General features: G+C 41.8%; 1 protein-coding gene across 1 annotated transcript in view; it reads right to left on the reverse strand.

The window, feature by feature from the left end:
- Positions 1-20,047, reverse strand: part of SHC4 (SHC adaptor protein 4) — a 105,825-nt gene that overhangs the window by 53,733 nt on the left and 32,045 nt on the right. The window contains 1 exon segment of the mRNA XM_028507612.2: positions 2,637-2,700. Coding sequence (XP_028363413.2) covers positions 2,637-2,700 — 64 coding nt within the window.

Raw genomic sequence — 20,047 nt, forward strand, 5'->3', positions numbered from 1 at the left:
TACACCCCCAAAAACTGAAAGCAGAGACTTGAACTAATATTTGGATCTCTGTATTCCTAGCAGCATGATTCATATTAGCTAAAATGTGGAAGCAACCCAAGTGTGCATCAGTAAATAAATGTATAACCAAAATGCATTATGTACATACAATGGGATATTCAGTCTTAAAAAGAAATTCTGATACATGTTACAACATGGATGAACTTTGAGGACATTATGCTAAGTGAAAAAGATAAATACAGTGTGAGTCCACTTACATGAAGTACTCATTGTTAAAATCACAGAGACAGGAAGTAGAATGGTGGATGAAGTGCGATTCCTGTTGCCTGTTTTCTTTATCCCAATAAAGCAGAGTTCCTTTCTCTCTCATTCTCTCCTCCCCCCAACACATGCACATGCACGGTGGAATGGAGAAGAGAGGAATGGGAAGTTATTGTTTACTGGGCATAGAGTTGTGGTTTTACAAGATGAAAAGAGGTCTGGAGATGGTGGTGTTGATTGTGCAACAACATGAAAGTACTTTATGTCATTAAACTGTACACTTAAAAATGGTTAATAGGTAAACTTTATATTACATATATTTTAGCACAATTTAGACCCAGGCCTGGGTCTTTATTTTCCTTTGAGCATGGTCTTTCCTCTCTCTGAGACTCCATTCTTGTTCCTGTAGCTACAGTGCTGAACCAGATGGCCAGTTCGGTGCAAAAGAAAGTATAAAAAATAAAAAGTGATTGGAAGAGGCTGTGGCATGTATTATTCAATAAATGCTAGCTTATAAAAATTAAAATGTTCTTTTTTTATTCTTTAAAGGTGTACTTTCTGGAACAATAACAGCCTGGTTTGTTTTGTCTTATGTTTTGGCATGTGGGCTCCCTACTCCTGAAGTGAGAAAGTCTTAAATGAATGAGCCTATTTCTTGGGATCATCCAGTTGATGCATCCTGTTCATAGCGGTTCTGAGAAGCAGGAGGATGCTGGAGGCTACTTGGTGGCCATGGGTTCCATCAAAGAAACTAGCAATAGGCAGTTCTAATTCAAAGGCCATCTGTCAGAGTTTTCCATACCATGTGGCTCATCTGAGTCATTCTGAGTTACTCTGGGTTCAGCTCTATGCAAAATGATGAGGAATGATGGTGAATGAGGCAGGGTGGCATGGAGATAGAGTACAAAGATGGGAATCTGAAGACCTGGCTCTACCGCATGCTCTGATCTTCATCATCCTGTGGCACAAGGCAAATCCCTGCTCAGGTCCACAGCTTAGAAGCTGGCAAAATGAGACGGTTGGACTGGAAAATACCTAAAAATTCTTCCCTCTTAAACAGTTCACATTTCTATGATTTATATAGTTATCTTAAGAGCCTTTACATCCCTTTTGGACTTTTCAAAGCAACTAAACATTCTAGGTTTGAGAGCTTAATGACAATAATTCTAATTACCATTGCTGTTGAAAGTCTAAAATGTGTCAGACACTGTGTTAGGTACTCTGTAGACATCATTTCATTTAATTCTTACACAACTCTACAAAGTAAGTGCTATTTCCCCCAATTTTACAGATGAGGAAACCAAGGACCCAAGGGTAAAGTGACGAAGTGACTTATCCAAGTTCACACAGTTAGTAGTGTTAAGGAGAAAAACCACAGGCCCCAAATGGAGTCACTTGTGCTAAAGCCCATGACACTGAACCTAAACGTAATGCCTGGCCTCACTGCAGTTTCAGCCTTCTCCAGGAATGCAGTCTTAACCTGTCAATCTGGAATTTTCTGGTCAGAACCAATGAGATAATCTCTCATATGGGCCCTCAGCATCCTGAAAAGGAAACTGAGGCAATCTGCCTGATAAGAGCCCCGCTTTTCCCTAATGGAAGGTAACCTTGCCTAAAACAGTACTTTCTTTTGGTCTTTTTTGCTAATAACTTTCTTGTCCGGCACAGTTTCTGCCTATAAAATCCTTCTAAATTGCACAGCTTCTTGGAGCAGCTCTCTGTTTATCAGATGGGGTGCTGCCCGACTCATGAATCACTCAGTAAGGCCAATTTGATCTTCAAATTTACTTGATTGAGTTTTTGTTCTTTAAAAGAAGGAGGCAGAGGCAGGATTTAAACCCAAGTCTAACTTCAAAACTTGTGCTCTTTCGTCATGAAAAGCTCCTTCTATGTGTGTCTTATCATCTCACCTGTACCAGCACCCAAGTTTCCATTTGAAAATAGGCCAAGGAACTGAAAAGTCTAAAACATTAAAATGTAGAATACATACATTATGTAATATTCAAAGTGGAAGGCACTGAACTGGCCATCTGGTTCAGCACCATAGCTACAGGAACAAGAATGGAGTCTCAGAGAGAGGAAAGACCATGTTCAAAGGAAAATAAAGACCCAGGCCTGGACCCCAGATTTTCTGGTTCGAAACCCAAGTGCTTCCTCCGCTGCCACTCTAGGCACCACCATTTAAGACAGTGTCAGGCACATCAGGAAAATTGTAGGGAGGAGCGCAACTTTGAGTTGCATCTCTAAGATTACGCCAACTAATAAAGGCCATCCTGGACCTTAACTCATATGGTGGGATAGACTAACAACTATTTTGATATCATCTTTCCCATAGTTGGGAGAATATAAAACAAGAAACCCACACCGATATTTACCTTTCGCTTTTTTATGGCTCCATGTGCCCCAGGGACAGCTTCACACAGGCGACTTATTGCTTCCCTATGGGACGAAAACCATATAAAGACTTAGCGCACTATCTGTCGTGCAGTAAATGTTCAGTAAATGTTAGCAAGCATTATGAATAAAATGTACACACATATAACGGTGATCCTGAAGTAAACAATTTTCCCCTGCCCTCATAGGAGATAATAATCATGCTTAGTACTTCTGCAGTTCAAACCTAAGAAAACCCAGCAACGCCCTAATACTGAAAAATTGCTTTACAAGAAGCAGTTCCACCATTCACCTTCATCTCTTGTTTTTCCCTTGTATTTTCAGGTTTGGTTTTAGTGTTGTTGATTTGTAAACAGAAAGGAGGGGCAGGATTTGACTGGGAATATTTTGCAGTTTACCTTTAGCATCATCCTCTCTGTGGCGTTATGAATAAAAAGCTTCACAGTATCTCAGCACCAAAGACAATTAAATAGAAAAGAACCTGACACTAGAGGAAGTTGGAAAGGATAGGGAGAGAGGTGAACTTCTAGGTGGTCTCAAATGGAGCGTTATTGACTAAATTACTACAACAAGCCATTGAGCTTTCATGTAATTTCACAGAAGAAAAGAAAATCAATAACAAATTTCCTCCTTTGCTTATTTTTCTGCCTTACTATATATTGGACTTCCTGAGAGAAAGGCACCACTAAAATAAGTAGTCGTTCCTTAATGGAGGTGGTGAATGAGCTGGCGCCCTCCTCTCCAGAAATGCAGTTAGGACTAAGAGCTTTTGTCTCTGGGACTCAGCATTCATAACCACCCGAGCTTTCACTCGCGTAACATGAACCCTCATCGTGTGGCTTTCAATGCATATATTAAACTTTTCACAAAGCAAATGGAAATCTCTAAGCTCTTTTCCAGACCCCCTAGAGATCATTGTTTAAATTAGTAAACTATATTAACACACACACTACGTTTATATATATATATATTGTATTTCATCAAAATATTTTCTATGAGATGTTTTAGAAGGGAGGAGCAGTCAGAGGAGAGAGAGAGACAGAGGTAGAGAGAGAGGTAGAGAGAGAGAGATGAGCAGAATTCCCACAAATTCTAGGCATCATTCTGATTTCTAATGTGTGTTTTAGTTCCAATTCTTTTTTTTTCTGGATAAATGAAACTCTTCTCAAGGTATTATCTTGTCTGCTTTTTTCAAAAGTACCTGCAACCAAAAGATAGAATAACTTTTTGGTTTAGCATATGTTCTTGGGATTTTATATTTATTGTTTCTCTAGAATTCCGAACTTTGTCTCTGCAGTCAAACAGAAGGATGATAGACAGGGTTGGATTGTTTTCTATGGTTGGTTGATGTTTTCAGTCATCTTAATGATTAATCAGTAATGGATGAGGCATATATAATTGATCCAAATTGAGCTCTGGTAGTACCAAAGTAACTAGTGCAGGCACCCCACTACATTTTTGGTGTTTAATAAAGAAGTATTTATAAGAATGGTATTATCGGGCCCTTTACTCCACGAGAGCCTACTGGTCTACTGGAGTGCTTTGGTCTAAAAGGCTCCTTATAAATGGTTTGCAATAAAAGTAGAAACAAAGGTGGACATTGATGCTGCTAAGTATAATAATAGTTATTATTAGAAGTTGTTACTTTTCACTTTTTATATAATACCCTGAGGTTTTACAGAGTGCTTTCCCAGACATTGTTTTTTTTTTAATTCTCATACTAACAGTCAATATGCTCTAACAAAAAGTAAAGCTGAGAATTTGAATTAAAGCGAGTGCTTTATAGCATGAGCAGTTCTCAAGTGTTTGGAAGGATGGACCTTCCTGGCAGAGTGGAGTTTGGGAATTCTGCACAGAAGGAAGATTCTGTGCAAGGATACCAAAACATAACGATCACAATACGAGGGGAACTACAAGTCCTCTGTGACTTGCTAGAGCATAAAGTGAGGTAGAGCAAGAGTGAATAAGGGCTCACTGGAGTCTGAAAACTTCTTTGGTAAAGGACGAGACAGGAAATATTTTAGAGTTTATTTGTTGCAACTACTCATCTCTGCCGCTGTAACTCAAATTCTCTTGATAGACAACTTTGCTCAGAAGAAGAAAGGAAGCTTGTGCTTATGAACTTGCTTTTAAAAAATGGTTACAGTGTACACCATGTTCCTAGCAGCACTATTCACAATAGCTAAAACATAGAAGCGGCCCAAGTGTCCACGTGTGGATGAATGGATAAGCAAATTGTGGGACCATACATACGGATGGTGGAATATTACTCAGCCTTAAAAAGGAAGGATATTCTGCAATATGCTACAATGTGGATAAACCTTGAGGACACTATGTTAAGTGAAAAAAGCCTGTCACAAAAGGACAAACTGCACATGATTCCACTTACAGGAGGTATGGGGAGTGGTCGAAATAATAAAGACAGAGAAGAGACTGGTGGTGCTGGGGCCGGGGGGGGGGGGGGGCGGGGGGAGAATTGGGAGTTACTGTTGAATGGGTACAGGCTTTCAGTTTTATAAGGTGAAGAGAATGATGGGGTTGGATGATAATGATGGCTGCAAAACAATAAGAATGTATTTAATAGCACTGACTATACATTTACAAATGTGTTAAGATGGTAAATTTTATATTATGTGTATTTTACCACAATGAACAAAGAAAAAAATATCAAAAAGTAGTTATTAATTTGAGACTCGGAAGAGAGTCACACACTCTCTCTCCAGTAAAAGGCCTGTTCGTACAAACTTTTCGATCAGAGGGCCCAGCCCCCAACCCCCCACCATCACCCCCAGAAAACCATTTGTGGGCCTCTCGGGAATCCACAGATCCCTGGTTAAGAACCACCGCTTTAAAATAACTTCTCAAATTCTGCTTTCTTTGCTGATATCAGTGTTAACACATCTCCTGAAACTCCAGCCGGGAAGACAGATACATGCCTGCATTTTGTTGCCTTTCTTTACAAAGGTCTTTTCTTCCCCTGAGACCAGGACCAAGAGGTTGACTGTAATATTTTCGAGAACAAATAGTACTTTCAATGCTTTTATGAAGTTTCAGCTACCCCCTCCGACCTAAAGCACTGACTTTACAAATGCTGAGGAAAAAGAAAACAGAGAACCCCACGCAGGGATTTCTCGCAGTACTGGGGGTGCCCCCGCCACCCCCAGCTGCCCAAGCAGCCTGCATTTCTGCATCACCCTTTTTCGGAGCTGACCTGCTCTGAGATATTCTCCAGCTAGCAAACCTTCAGCAAACATCTTCCCTTAGAGGAGCAGAACTTGTGGAGTTTAAAGGACTCAAGATTTCCACCCTGGGAGCCTGTGCTGGAGGGAAGGCGGGAGGAACGCCCACGGCACCAACAGTGGCCACTTTGTTTATTGTTTTGCCACAGGAGCGGGAAGGGGAGAAGTGGGCTGATGTAAGAGAATGAGAATGCAATTGAAGATTGGCTTTTAAGCATATAAAACCCGGCCTACGCCATAAGACCAAAAAAAGATATTTTGTCTGTCTTAACAGAGTCCAAACTAATCATGCAAACAAAGCCACCTTTCTTCATCAACCCACAGTCGCTACAGTACTGAAGTTACAATTTTTCTGTGTCTTTAACCCTTAAACAGTTAAGCTCCTGTGGAAGCAATGGTGCCTAAATCCTCCCCCCTCCCCTTTATTTTTAAGTTTGGAAGGCAATATCACAATCCAAGACAAAGTGGAGCATTTACTGGGGGGTGGGGCTGTGGGACAAATTGTTTCTAGTGAATGTCAAAATGCACTTCTTCAGTAAATAGGAAAGCCAGAAAATGTGTAACACGAAACCAGGCAAAGAGCCCACTGGAGTGGTTACAGGCAGCTCTCCCCACCTTCCACCACACACACACACACACACACACACACACCCCCGAGTGAAGGAGCAGCTTCAGTTTTGTCCAGGCCAACAGAAATGAGAATAAATTTTAATTATAGCCAGACCCTTTCCAAAACAAGGGTCAAAAAGACTTAGGCAGACAAAGCCTAAATTTTCCCAATTTCACCCGTATTTCCCAGGGGACTTTCCTTTCCTTATCATTCCAACGTGAATCCTTAAGGAAATCGGTGACCAATATGGAAGGGACAACTGTCACTTGAAGGTCTCAAACAGCCTTCATATTGATAAATGAGGGGACGTATAATTCAGACTGCACATCAGTGTGGTATTATGTTGTTCTGATTGTTCTAGGGAATCTAGTACCTTTTTAAAAAATCTCTGCCTTTAGAACATCCAGGCTCAGTGATCCACGTGTTCAATTTCATTCAGCTTGGTGAAACTGAAGTTGCCCCAGAACTTGTGCGAGCTCTCAGACAGGACACTTTAGAACAGGAGCCGGCCTCCATGGCGATAAGCGCACAATGAATGCAGTCAATGCTCAGAGAACAGCTGAAAACCGAAAGCTTCAAACTCCCTTTGTGGTGCTATCAAAGGCATCGCCCAGGCACTCTAGGAGGGTAGACTCGGCCCATAAAGTACATTCTTTCACTTTAGAAAGGGGTGCTTTGGTCCCAGAGTGGTCAAATAAAACCCTCCAGTACAACCCACAGCATCTATTCTCACACTAACTTATCACACTGCTCCATTCAGCCTGAATCATATTTAAAATCTGATTCTAAAGTACATTTGCAATTCTACCCTGCTCCAGCAACCACAAAACACAGGTTGCTCTGTCCACTCCGTCATTCTGCCCTTTGGCTCTGATACAAATGTTGACGCATCTATTGCACTTTAACGAAGCAAAAAGACCATCCTGTCCCCCCGCTATGGCACCTCCCCTGCAAGTCTCCCCTTAGTGAACAGAAGTCATTTTCTCCTATCCTGACAACGATTTCCTGTTGTCACATATTTCAAAATGCAAACACATGTAACCGCAAACTGATGACTTACACACCTTCAAACTATTTAAGCCCTATGAAAATGACACCAGAGAAATGGGGTTGATTTCATATGAAACACGCTGGAATTTGTAAATCCAAAAGACTCTTCTCCTTTACCTTAAGATAAACTGGATTTTTCTAAAACTACTCTGTCTTAGATAAAGCATTCAAAATGCTATGAAAGGACATCTTTTGGAGCTGGAGAGTGTACTAATCATTCAGTGTGGTCACTTAAGAGTCAAAGCTCATTTTTTAAAAAACAAAATTGGTCCAAGTTAGTCACTCACTGTATACACCACATTTCACTACAAATAATGTTGATCAACTTACAAAAATTATGCCTATTGTCAAAAAAGAAAGACTGGAGCTATTTGGATATTTAAAACAGTTTTCCATGGAGGTATAATACTGAGGAAGGCAGAAGTCAGTGGAATGAGTGTACAACTGCCACCAGTGTTTTAAAAAAAAACTTCGTAAGGGCCCTTTGGCATACACACACACACATGACTTTATTTGAGAATTCCATCATTTTTTAATGTTCGTGTGCACCTCGGGAAGGAATCAGTAACAGGCCTACCCAGCTGCGTCCACTGTGGGAAATAATGGTCCGACAGCTGCGGCCCGCACACCTGCTAGGCATTCACTGGCGTAAGCACTTAGGTAAGTGGTGATCAAGCTTTAAAGTTCTGAAGAATCAACTAGGATGCTGGTTAAAATGCAGATTCCTGGAATTGATTCTACAGATTCTAACTCTCTACATCTGGGTTGGGGCCTAGGAATCTGCAGTTTAACAAGCCTCCCAGGTGACGCTGAAGCTGATCAGTTCATGGACCACACAGCTGATGAAAACGTCTACCTGGACTCATTGCCCAGGAGGCCTGGTGCTGTGCTCTACAGCTCCAGCCAGATGGTTGCTTTAGTGGGTGCTAAAGAATTAGGTCACCTGTTTCTAGCGGCTAGGGTAAGGGAGGAAGGCCACACCACCCGTACATTGGATGATATTCCATTTGGGCACAAATCTGTCTTCAACTTAGTCACTCAATATGCTGGGATAAATATTTGATATAATCCACCCTTTCCTCTTCCCTTGGTTCCCTTCATCCCTGCCATCTCCTCATTGGGGAGGTGAACCATCTGGAGGTCTTGAACTTCTTTGCTCACATCACCCCCCAGCACACTCAGGTCGTGATGAGTGACCTGCATTTTCTCTCCCATCTGGCAGCCTGGATGGCAAGAGGCCTAGTCCATCTGCCCCTCAAAATACATTTATGCTCTAGGCAGTGGCTCTGGACCTTGGCTGGACACTGGGGAAACATGGAGGAGATTTAACAAACCCTGAAGACTAGGTCTCACCTCTGCACACACTGACTTAACTGTTACAGGGTGGGGCTTGGGGACTGGGAGTTCTGAAAGCTCCTGCAAGTGTTTCCAACAGAGCTAAGGCTGCGAACCACTCAGCAGCAGCACTCGACAAGCCTTTGTTGTAAAGGGCTAGGTAGCAAAAATGTTAGGCTTTGTGGGCCATACAGTCTCCATTGCAGCTATTCAACTCTGCAGTTGTAGTTCCAAAAGCAGCCACAAACAATATATAAATGGGTGTACTTGTGTGCCAATAACACCTATAGATACTGACATTTGAATTTCATATAATTTCCACATTCACAAAATATTCTCCTTTTGGTTTTTTTCCCCAACAATTAAAAAACGTCAAGAGCCATTCTTGGCTCAAAAGGTGGCAAAACAAAAAATCAGGCAGCAGGCCGGATTTGGCCGGCAGGTTGTGGCTTGCTGGCCCTTCTTCTGGAAAGACGAGAAATGAATGTAAGAGGCTTTGGAGTGAGGTCTGCTGTTCGCTTGTGCATGGCAGGAAACCTGTTAGAATGTAACCTTCCAGTCTTTACAGATGAAGGTTATTCACACGTCTTTTGGAAGTGGTCTTGTTCAGTTTCTTGGTACAGGAAGCTAGATTGTATAAGAGATGAGTCTTGTACTGTGTAAATAGAAGGGTTATGGAACTCCTTTTACAAACTGTAAATTGTTATCTTCCTTTCTTTTTCCCTCCTACCAGCATGCAGTGGAAGGAGAGTGGAGGGAGCTAAACTTCTTTTTTAAAACATCAAATAAGCTTCATTATGTGACACGATGTGTATAATCCAGTACAAAGTGCTTGGGGAAATACAAAATAAACAAAAGTGCAAAATTACAGTAAATGATAAAAGGAAAGAAGTCAGGGGCTTTAATTTATCTCTAACTCCTCCAGAATAATAGAGAGCAGGAAAGCTGGTTAAGTGGCTCTGCCATCAAACAGCCATTGTTAAAAATCTAGCTGTTTCTTATAAACTCTGTGAGCTTGAGCAAGTTTTTGAAGCTCTTTATGTCTCCATTTATTTAATATATAAAGTAGCAATAATAATAGTGCTTTAAACAAGGCCTCCATAAATGCTAGCCATTATCATTGCTTTATCCTTGTAATTTCTGCCTGCTTAAGAACTGGGTCTAGGGGTGGGGGGAGGTAGAAGAAGGTAAGGTGGGGATTAGTGATGATGGAAGGAGACTTCACCTTGGGTGGTGAACACACAATACAACATACAGATGATGTATTATAGAATTGCACACCAGAAACCTCTATAATTTTATCAACCAATGTCACCCCAATACATTCGATAAAAAAGTAGAAAAAATAATAACTTTGTCTAACCTGCTTTTTACAACCCCTCATACCCAGCAGAGTATTCTTATATGTTATAACCGGAATACTTCAGATACAATGTTGTACAAGAGGCCTGACTCTGTCTGTTGTACAAATGGTAGTGGTTAGTACAAGTTTCGAGAAAGGTAGAAGGCCTATCTGATTTTCTTTAGGTAACCTGTAGCATGTAGCAGACTTTCTTGGACATACCGTGTGTTCAATACATAAATGTTTACAGCTCTATGGCATGAAAATCCATACGATCCTTGTCCTCCTATATAACCCACACTTCACTCAGAAGAGAGGTCCTCATTCCCAATTGTTGGAGTGTTCACTGCTAGCAGCTCACAGCTGAGTTCCTAGAAAGTGTCCTCTCTCTGAGGCAGTTACCTTGTCTACAGATACGTCCCCTTCCCAGAGGCAGGAGGCAACCAGTGGCTAGTAAATACGGGTTTCTAAGGCCTGGTCTGTTTGCCCACCAGATCTGCTGAAGCCTTTGTTGAGTCAGCATCACCATTCGACCTGCCCCCTGCCCAGTCTTGCACCCCTCACTCCCTCGGGATTGTGAGAGCCCTCCCAGTAAACTTCTTGCATTTAACTCTCCATCTAAAGTCTGTTTCTGGGTCCAGCCTAACTCTTGCTAATGAGCTGCGGCCTGAATTATGCTACTTTACATTGGCACATACGCTTAATTAAAGGACATCTTTTTTTTTTTGTAGTTCAACTTCAGCAGGTAAGTTTAATGATCAAAACTTTCTTTTTAAGAATCTGTGTTGTCACAGATGACAGTGTAAAAATCATTTGCAGAGAAATTTCATAAGCAGTTCAAATGATCTGGATCAAAAAGATCCACCTTCTTACTGTGCAAACATACGTGAACATACACATTTTCCTAGAGTAGGTGCAGCTCTCACAAGGCACAACTCATGTGTAATTAAAGGAGTCAGAGCTGAGCATTACTCCATCAGGCCTTCCTCAGCTTTGCTAAGGAGAATACCGACAGGAAACGAAACATCTGCGTGGCAGGTGAAGACACGCACCAACTGTCCTGCATTCTTCTTTGGCCACAAAGCTCTCTTTTTATCGAAGGCTCTCTCAGGCTGAGATTAGCCTTTAATGAATGCCTTCCATCTAGCTCGCTCTTCCCCCAAAAAACTGTATCCTGATTTTTCTGGCTACATATACATACACATACAGCAAAATTAAAACTCACTGCTCTGGGATTCCCTAGGCTTCACCCTTGTCCTCTCAAAAACAAAATAAAAACCTTGTGCTGTTTGGGATTTTCTGGGGAACCACCTTTCCAAAACTAGGGGTTTCCATATGATTTGTGGTCCAACTGGAAACCTCATTTTGAAACCACAAGGTGGGCTTCCCTTACACCTGGGGCCTCAAAGTGTGGCAACATCTGGGAACTTGTCAGACATACAAATTCTTGAAACAAAAACTGGGAGTGGGGCCCAACATTCCGCTTTAACGAGCCCTCCAAGTGACTGATTTTCTTGCAGGCCAAAATTTGAGAACCACCGTCTGACACGATCTCTTTTTTTCCTCAGCAGAGATCAGAAAAGGACACTGAAAGTACCCACGCCTACAGATTTATGAGCCTCTGTATGAGAAGTCTCCCAGAGGGAACTCACAAACCAGGAACCTGGCTTCTTGAATCAGGCCAACTTCCTGCCTGAGGAATGAGTGTTTCCTTATTCTGTCTCTTCTGGCTTTCAGCATTTCCCTGAGTTTTGTCCCTTAATATTCTCATTCTGACTGAGGCATAATACACGAGGGTCAGATGGATATGATTTCTGGTTCCACCACGGATTAACTTGCTAGGTGACCTTGGTGCGTTCTGCAATGTCTCAGTATCCTCATGGGCACAATACATTTAATAGGAACATCTATTTTATAAATGTTAACTTCTGTGATGATGACAATGCTGATGATGGTAGCTATTAATTAATAATAAACTTCTCTACACAGTTTTTGCTAATAACTGCAAATCATGTTTGAGTCCCTGAACTAGAAAGTAGTAGAAGTTTAGCCAGTTCTATGTGAATTGAGAAATCCTACTCTTCATCTGAATCAACTCCTTGGACCCCCAAGGCTCTCTGAACCAAAATGAGCATCTTCAGTGAATTTAATTTTAGTCCTTTGTTCAGTAATATATACAAATGGTACCCATGTGCCAGACAGTCTATCATGGAACCAGGGACCTGACCCAATTGCCTAAGAGCTCCTTTTTCTGGAATTTGTCCTAATTAAGGATACCAGATTCCATATTTATTGATTGTCTAGTTCTTTTCTCTGACTACCAGCAGTGACCATGGAGCCTTCAAGACCCCCAGGGTCATGTCAATATCTGGGAGAAGCCCTGAAGCCTCTCTGTTAATAAATATTTATTAATCCGACATGCCCCAGGGACTGTGGCTCTGACAACTACCAGACCATGGACTAGGCCCACAGATCAGGGAACCTTCAAGCCCAAAGACGATGCATGATGGAGCCCTCATGATTGCTCCATTGAAACAGAACCACAGGGGACCCAAACCCTTCTCGGCCAAACACAGTCTGGGAAACACTCTCTGAGCAACTGCAGCATGAGCATCTCCAGAACAATGCTTCCAAAGGCCTATTCTTCTTGCACTGTAAAATGACTCTGACCAGAAGGTGAGCACTGTCAAAATCAAAATTAGAAACTCACTTTCTTGCTCCTGGAGAATGTTTGCAGGGTACAATTGAGACTGCTTGGTGTGCTACAAATATTCAGTACTAACTCCCAAACAAAGCCAAAATAGACCATGAAAGGGAGAGAGATACTTGAATGCATTCTCGTCCGGCTCTACATGTTGTAAAGACGGCCTAGGGCAGGGAGAGGGGAGAGTGGAGGGAATCACTGGATAAAGCTATTTCATTCTGCAGTCAGATCTAAAAATAATGAGGTTTCCCCAAAATGCATAGGCTTTAACATTCATGCATTTTAAGCACTGAGTTAATTTGCTTCTCCTCAAACACTTGAGGCCATTCACTGCCATCCATACTTGGACAGGGACAGGCAGCTAACTATTCTCACTTGGGTCAGCGAATGTATGTGTGTATATCATCTATTTGAGAATGTGTGTTTGTAGCATATGCATATGTGTGGTAATATCTACACATCTGTGAGTTTTTATATATTCATGTGGATAAAATAGCAGGCCCTGATTTTAGCTGCAACATATTTTTAGAAACCATTCCATAAAGTACATCATATTTTCCATGGAAAAGGATGCTATAATTGGGAATTTCATTCTTGACCAATGGCTTTTTGGCAAATAAAATATAGAAACTGTAAACAGTCTGTCGTGGAACAAAAAATAATAACCATTTTACAAACCTCTATAAATAACTCAAATATTAAAACAATGCCCTACGTCCTAGAAAAAGGGCGAGAACAAACACAATGCCTACCCACGTGGTCTCCAAGTGTTCTTCACCACAGAGAACACGGCTCCTTCGAATCATGTTCTAACATTAGTGCACTAGCTATAATAAAATGAGACATTCGATTAACGACTTTGCCAACTTTAAATTTTAGTCCCAGTCCCAATGACTGGGGATGACTTAAATAGTCCCAGTCCCAATATCTCCCCCCTCCCACTCTCTATCTCTCTCTTGTCCAAAGAAATTGATCTAATGCCTTCATTTCCCTTTGAGGTAGAAATCCATTTTGAACTGCATCTACTACCTCCACTTGACAAGCTTCTTTCTCCTCCTGCTTCTTCCCTCTCCCCTACCTCCTTCTCCCTCAGCCAGTTCCCTTCCTAGGACATGACTTAGGGAATTACCATATTGCCGCAGTGCAATTCTGTCCTGGCCAAAGATGATTGATCCAGGATTAAACCTGATCACCAGTTACCTGATCATTTGATATTTGGAGCTGAGAGAATCAGAGATGGGGAGTCTCTGTGCTCTGGCTGCTGAGGCCTCAGGGAGCCCAGACCCCTGTCCTTCCACAGGATCCCATGAGCCGCCTCAATATCCTTCCAAGAAATCCCCCTTTTGGTGTAAGCTAGTCTTCAAGGTTTGCTATGGTCTGAATGTTTGAGTCTCCCCAAAACTTGTATGTTGAAATCTGAACCCCAAAAGGAATTAGTTGGTGGGTCTTAGGAGCTCATGAATGAGACTAGTGCTCTCCTAAAACAGAACTCCTCAGCCCCCTCTGCTGCATGAGAACACAACCAGACGTGTGCAGCTGGGGCAAGGGCAGCTCGATCACAGACATGCTGGCTTCCAGAACTGTGAGAAATAAATTCTGCTGTTTGTAAGCCACCCAGTCTGTGGCATTTTGTTGTAGCGGCACAAACAGAGTAAGACAACAAAGCTCATCCGTGCTGTAGCAGGTGTCAGGATTCCCTTCCCCCTTTCCCCAGCTTTATTGAGGAATAGTTGACAAAACTGAAAAATATTTAAAATGTACAAGGTGATGACTTGATGTACATACACATTATGAAAAAATTCCCACAAGTCAGGTTAGTTAACAAACACCATCACCTTTTTACCGTTTTTGTGTGTGAAAACACTTAAGATTTAGCATCTTAGCAACTTTCAGTTATACAACACAAATTACCAACCACAGTCACCACGCTCCACATGGGCTCCCCAGACCTCCACCACCATGTCACCGAAAGTCGTGCCCTTCTACCAACGTCTCCCCGTTTCCCCCCACCCTCAGCCCTGGCAACTGCCATGCAATTCTGTTGCTACAAGTTAAACTTTATTGTTTTCTTGTCCAACGTTTTTTTTAGATTCCACATGTAAGTAGTACCATGCATTGTCTGGCTTACTTCACTTAGTGTAATACCCTACAGTTTCACTCATGTCACAATTGGCATAATTTCCTTTTTTAAGGCTAACTAATATTCCAGTACATGTGTATGTGTGTCCACCACATTTTCTTTTAAAAAAATTTTTTTATTTATTTTTAGAAGGGAGGGGAGGCAGAAAGAGAGGGAGAGAAACATCAATGTGTGGTTGCCTCCCCTGTGTCCCACACTGGGAATCTGGCCTGCAACCCAGGCATGTACCCTGACTAGGAATCGAACTGACAACCCCTTGGTTCACAGGCCTACACTCAATCCACTGAGCTACACCAGCCAGGGCCACTGCATTTTATTTATCCATTCATTTGCCAGTCAGTACTTAGGCTGTTTCCATCTATGATTGTTGTGAATAATGCTTTTATTGTATGAACATAGGTATACAAATATCTAATCAAGTTCTTGTTTTCAATTCTTTTAGGTATATACCCAGAAGCAGAATTTCTGGATAATACAGCAATTCTAATTTTAATTTTTTGAAAATCCCATACTGTTTTTCACAGTGGCTATACCATTTTACATTGCTACCAGTAATGCTCAAGAGTTCCCAGCTCCTCCACATCCTCTTAAACATTTGTTATTTTCTGTTTCTTTTTTTAAATAGCCATTCTAATGAGTGTGAAATCCTATCTCATTGCGGTTTTGATTTGCATTTCCCTGATGATTAGTGATGTTGAGCATCTTATCATGTACTTATTGCCCATCTGTATGTCGTCTTTAGAGAAATGTCCATACAAGTCCTTTGCTCAATTTTTAATAGGGTTTTGGTTTTTGTTCCTGAGTTGTAATAATTCCTTATATATTCTGCATACTAATTCTTGACCAGATATATGGTTTGCAAATATTTTTCACATTCTATGGGTTGCTTTAGGAACTATACTCTTGGCCTTAGACCTGTCCATTCACACAGTAACTGTGCACCTACCTGTATGTGAAACGTGTGCGAAGTGAATGAAGAGAAGGGTACTGTTGACGTTCATGCCCTCTCTTTCTTCACCTGACTCTGGCATGCTCTCAAAACTCTTCCCAATTGCTTGGAAATATTTGTTACTACTAGATCTTTGAAGTCTTCTAAAAGGACTTTAATTGGCAATTTCACCTCAGATATGTGAGAAGTGAGAACCCAGTCCTAAACAGATGGTGAGGAACTGAGGAGCAGTAGAGCATGAAGCTAGGAGAGGTGGTTATTGTATACACACACACACACACACACACCCCAAAACCTCCAGCAAGGGCTTCCTGACATCTACTCTCATGTGAAAGGAAGTTCTTCCACTAACACCGGTGTTTGCTTAGGAGTATTTGACTATTATGTTTTATTGTACGAGGGGGGAGCCCCCCAAAACTGGAATTTATTATAAAAAATTGTGTTTTTATTCTTACATGTTTAAACTTCAGTCACCTTCAAAGTAGTCTCCATTTGAGGCAATATACCTATCAAGATGTTGTTTCCACTGCTCAAAACAGTTTTCCAACTTGTCAATTTTGATGCCTCTTCATGCTTCTGCCATTTCTTGTTTCACTTCTTCCACACTGGCAAAACTTTCCCCTTTGAGGACTTTTTTAATCCAGGGAAACGAAAAACAATGTCACTCAGGGTGAGACCAGATGAACAGGGAGGATGGGGCGTGAGGGTCATGCTGTTTTTGGTCAAAAACTGCTGAACACCCAGCACAACGTGGGCAGGTGTGCTGGAATATCACCCATCATGAAATGGGCAAATGCACTGAAAGATTCTTCAAAAAACATTCACTGAAGCTGAACGTAGCCTCTCACAACAGTGCCAACTGGTAAACTGATACAGATGGTTTCCTAGAACACTCATGTAGTTGGAGAAGCCTGTGTTACAAGGACCTGCCTTCCAGGAGGTAATTCTGGGTTTTTTGGGGGGTCCCCCTTTTTCATTTGTTCTCACTAGCTGATAAAGGTCATAAACCTTGACCCCAGAACACAAGACCTTTACTGGTGTCTTAACATTCTTTCCTGACCAATCAACAGTGAAACTTTTTTTCATCCAACCAGGTACATCCCGTCTCAGCCAGAGTACATGTTTTTCCATCCTTAGCATGAATACTATGAATTAGAACTTTAAAACTCCTCAGTATTTTTTATCCTTACCACTCTTGTCAGTAAAGTTTTCACTGGGGAGCTTTCCCCTGCCTGGCAAGTTAACAGACTCAGCCTTTTATCCCCTCTCTGATGGTCTTCATTTTGCAGGCCATGTGGGCAGCAATCCTACTCCCAACTCCATGGCCTCCTCACAAGTCAACACACACACCAGACGCCATACAGTTCCTCCAAGTTTAAGGTACACTTACCTATGTGTAGCTGCAACCAATCCCATTACTACAATTCTCAGGTTTAGATAAATGCCAGCCCGTACTCAAATGGGTTTATTAATGTAGCTATCTTATACGAACATATTTGACCTCTACAGAATACTTTCTAATGTTCACATATCTTAGAAACCACAAGCACAGGTCTTTGGGTAAATGTTTAGCTGCATCCTGGACTTGCTTTGCATCTATCTAATGGTTATTCACACACACACAGAAGTAATACGCATTTGTCTCTGAAGAACTGCCTTTAATGTCCTGTTGAAGCCAAAGAATCACAACTTTAAGCTCATGAACTAAATTTGCAGAATCACTGCTCAGGAGCAATAACATTTCAAACAGGAAATTAGTCCAATTACAATATCCTCTGAATTATGGTCTCTGAGTCCTTGCTGTTTTACCTAGTACAAAATTGCCTAAACAGCTTGCGGCATCTACAGCAGCAGTACAAAAAAAACGCTAGCCAGGATTTTTGTCCCCCATGGAATGGATGCAATAAATGGTCCATGCCATGCAGTCCCTGAGGATCAGCTAGTGAAAATGAATCTTACGCCAGGACTCCGAAAATGAGCATTCACCACCCATTCTCTAACCACTCTCCATTTTTCTTCAGAGATGTCCAGGGACAATCTCAGGAGGCAAGTCCCATGCCAGCTGCATCTTCCCAGCTATCCTGGAGCATGGTGTGGACATGGTGAGGCACCCTGTGCTGGGTGCCTCACACTTTGTCTGCCTGGTTTTTTTTTACCTAATAAAAGTTACAGATATAAGGCAAAAAATGCAGGAGGCTGACAGAGTAGTAAGCCGGTGACCTGGAGGCCCCTCCCACCAGCAGTGTGCTTTACCCCTTGTGGCATACAGGGTGGGGCGAAAGGAGGTTCAGTTGTGAGTACGCAGAACACAGAGTTTATTTTTGTATTATTTTATTGTTTAGTATTATTTATTAGCCATTGTATTATTTTCCCTACAGGCAACCAGAAACCAATTTTTGCCCCACCCTGTGTAATGCCCTGTGGTGATGAACTAAACGTCCCCATTGACAGTTTGCTATGAAGTTATGTTCTTCACGGTTGGAAGCCAAGCCCATCCCACCAGCTCCACCTACAGTGTTTGCCTTTGATGGGTTTATTCCTCCTTCAGTACCTGAGGCAGGTCCCCACATAAACACAAAGAAGGAGGCATCCTTAGGGGGAGAGAGACTTCTTCCTTGCATGACGTGGATGCTTACTCAAGGGAGGGTAGTCAGGCTCTAGGTTTTAGACACCTGCTGTCTTGCACATGTGCGTGTTTCAGGTCAAATGAGGGGTTTTTTGTTGTTGTTTTCTTTAGCTTTGTTTTTAAACTCACGATGAGATTTTTATAGGAGAGTACAAATGACTGTATCATCCTTAGCATGATTTTCATCTTCCCCCTTTCCTCATTTCCTTTCAGTATTGTTTTCCAGTCATTTTGAAGACAACTGCGGCTGTGAACCTTTGTTTTCCTAATGCTTCTTGCTTCTGTTTACTATCAAGAAAAACCTCCTGCTTTGCCCTTTTGCATGAATACTCAGTTACTAAAAATTGAGATCTGGTCTTAAGTCAGTCAAGAAGATAAACGCCTGGGTGAGAATCGAGGGCAGAATGACAGTAACGGCCACTCCAGGGTTGTCCCAGGACTGAATCTGGACTGAGGTACAAAAGTGCAGTGGGAGCTTTGACAGTGAGTGGCCTCTTGTCCTTTTTATTTCCTGTGCTGCTCTGTTTGAGTGCTTTCTGTGTCCTAGATGCTGCGGATCCGGCCCTCAAACCAGTGGCAGACAGGTCCCTTGTGAAGACAATAACTGTACTCTACCCTTCTGCTCTGCTTCCGACGCTGAGTCACCTTGGCGGGTCTTAGTCATAGCTCCTCCCCTCTTATCGAGAACTTCACACTGTGTCTCCCTGTTATCTGGAAAAATGTGTGAACTAGGATAGGGATGGTAAGACCATTTACCAGTGTGGGACACTGGCCTGAATAAGTTGTTTGAATGTTGGAGTGGCAATTCATTACACAGTTTTATCAGCATTGACACCTGACAGACCTTAGGTTGAACAGTAAATGTCAGGAGATACCTGTGGTCACACGGAACAAAGTTCCTTCTCTCAGAACTCTAGTCCCCTGAAATGTCTTTTCTTGCACTAAGTAAAATTATGAGAAAAATGAAACCTAGTCAATATGTGAAAATTAAACTTGAAATCACTTGAAATTTGATTCAACAGTAATGTTTTAATGATAACATTTAAGATAACTGGTAATCAAGCAACTTGAGTAGTGGGTAAATGTCAAAATACATAGAAGTTGAGAGAGGAAAGGAAAATGAGATAAAGAAGAAAACATTAAGAGACAGAAGAAAAATAAATATTTGGGAGGCAGGGTAGAAATTAGAAGTTTGGGGGAAACTGAACCATTTTCTTACACTGATCACATTGTTCTCACGCATATGGCAACACACACATGGCTTTGAGGTACATCCGTCACTGACCGCACCAGTCTAGTATTGAGAGGCGAGGGGGGCCTAAAGAAAAGATCCTGATCCCCCCAAAATGTTCCCACCCGGGTAACATATAGGAAGGCCTATTGTTGTGCACTAACAC

The sequence above is a fragment of the Phyllostomus discolor genome, chromosome 1 (genome assembly GCF_004126475.2).
Source record: "Phyllostomus discolor isolate MPI-MPIP mPhyDis1 chromosome 1, mPhyDis1.pri.v3, whole genome shotgun sequence".
Taxonomy (NCBI): domain Eukaryota; kingdom Metazoa; phylum Chordata; class Mammalia; order Chiroptera; family Phyllostomidae; genus Phyllostomus; species Phyllostomus discolor.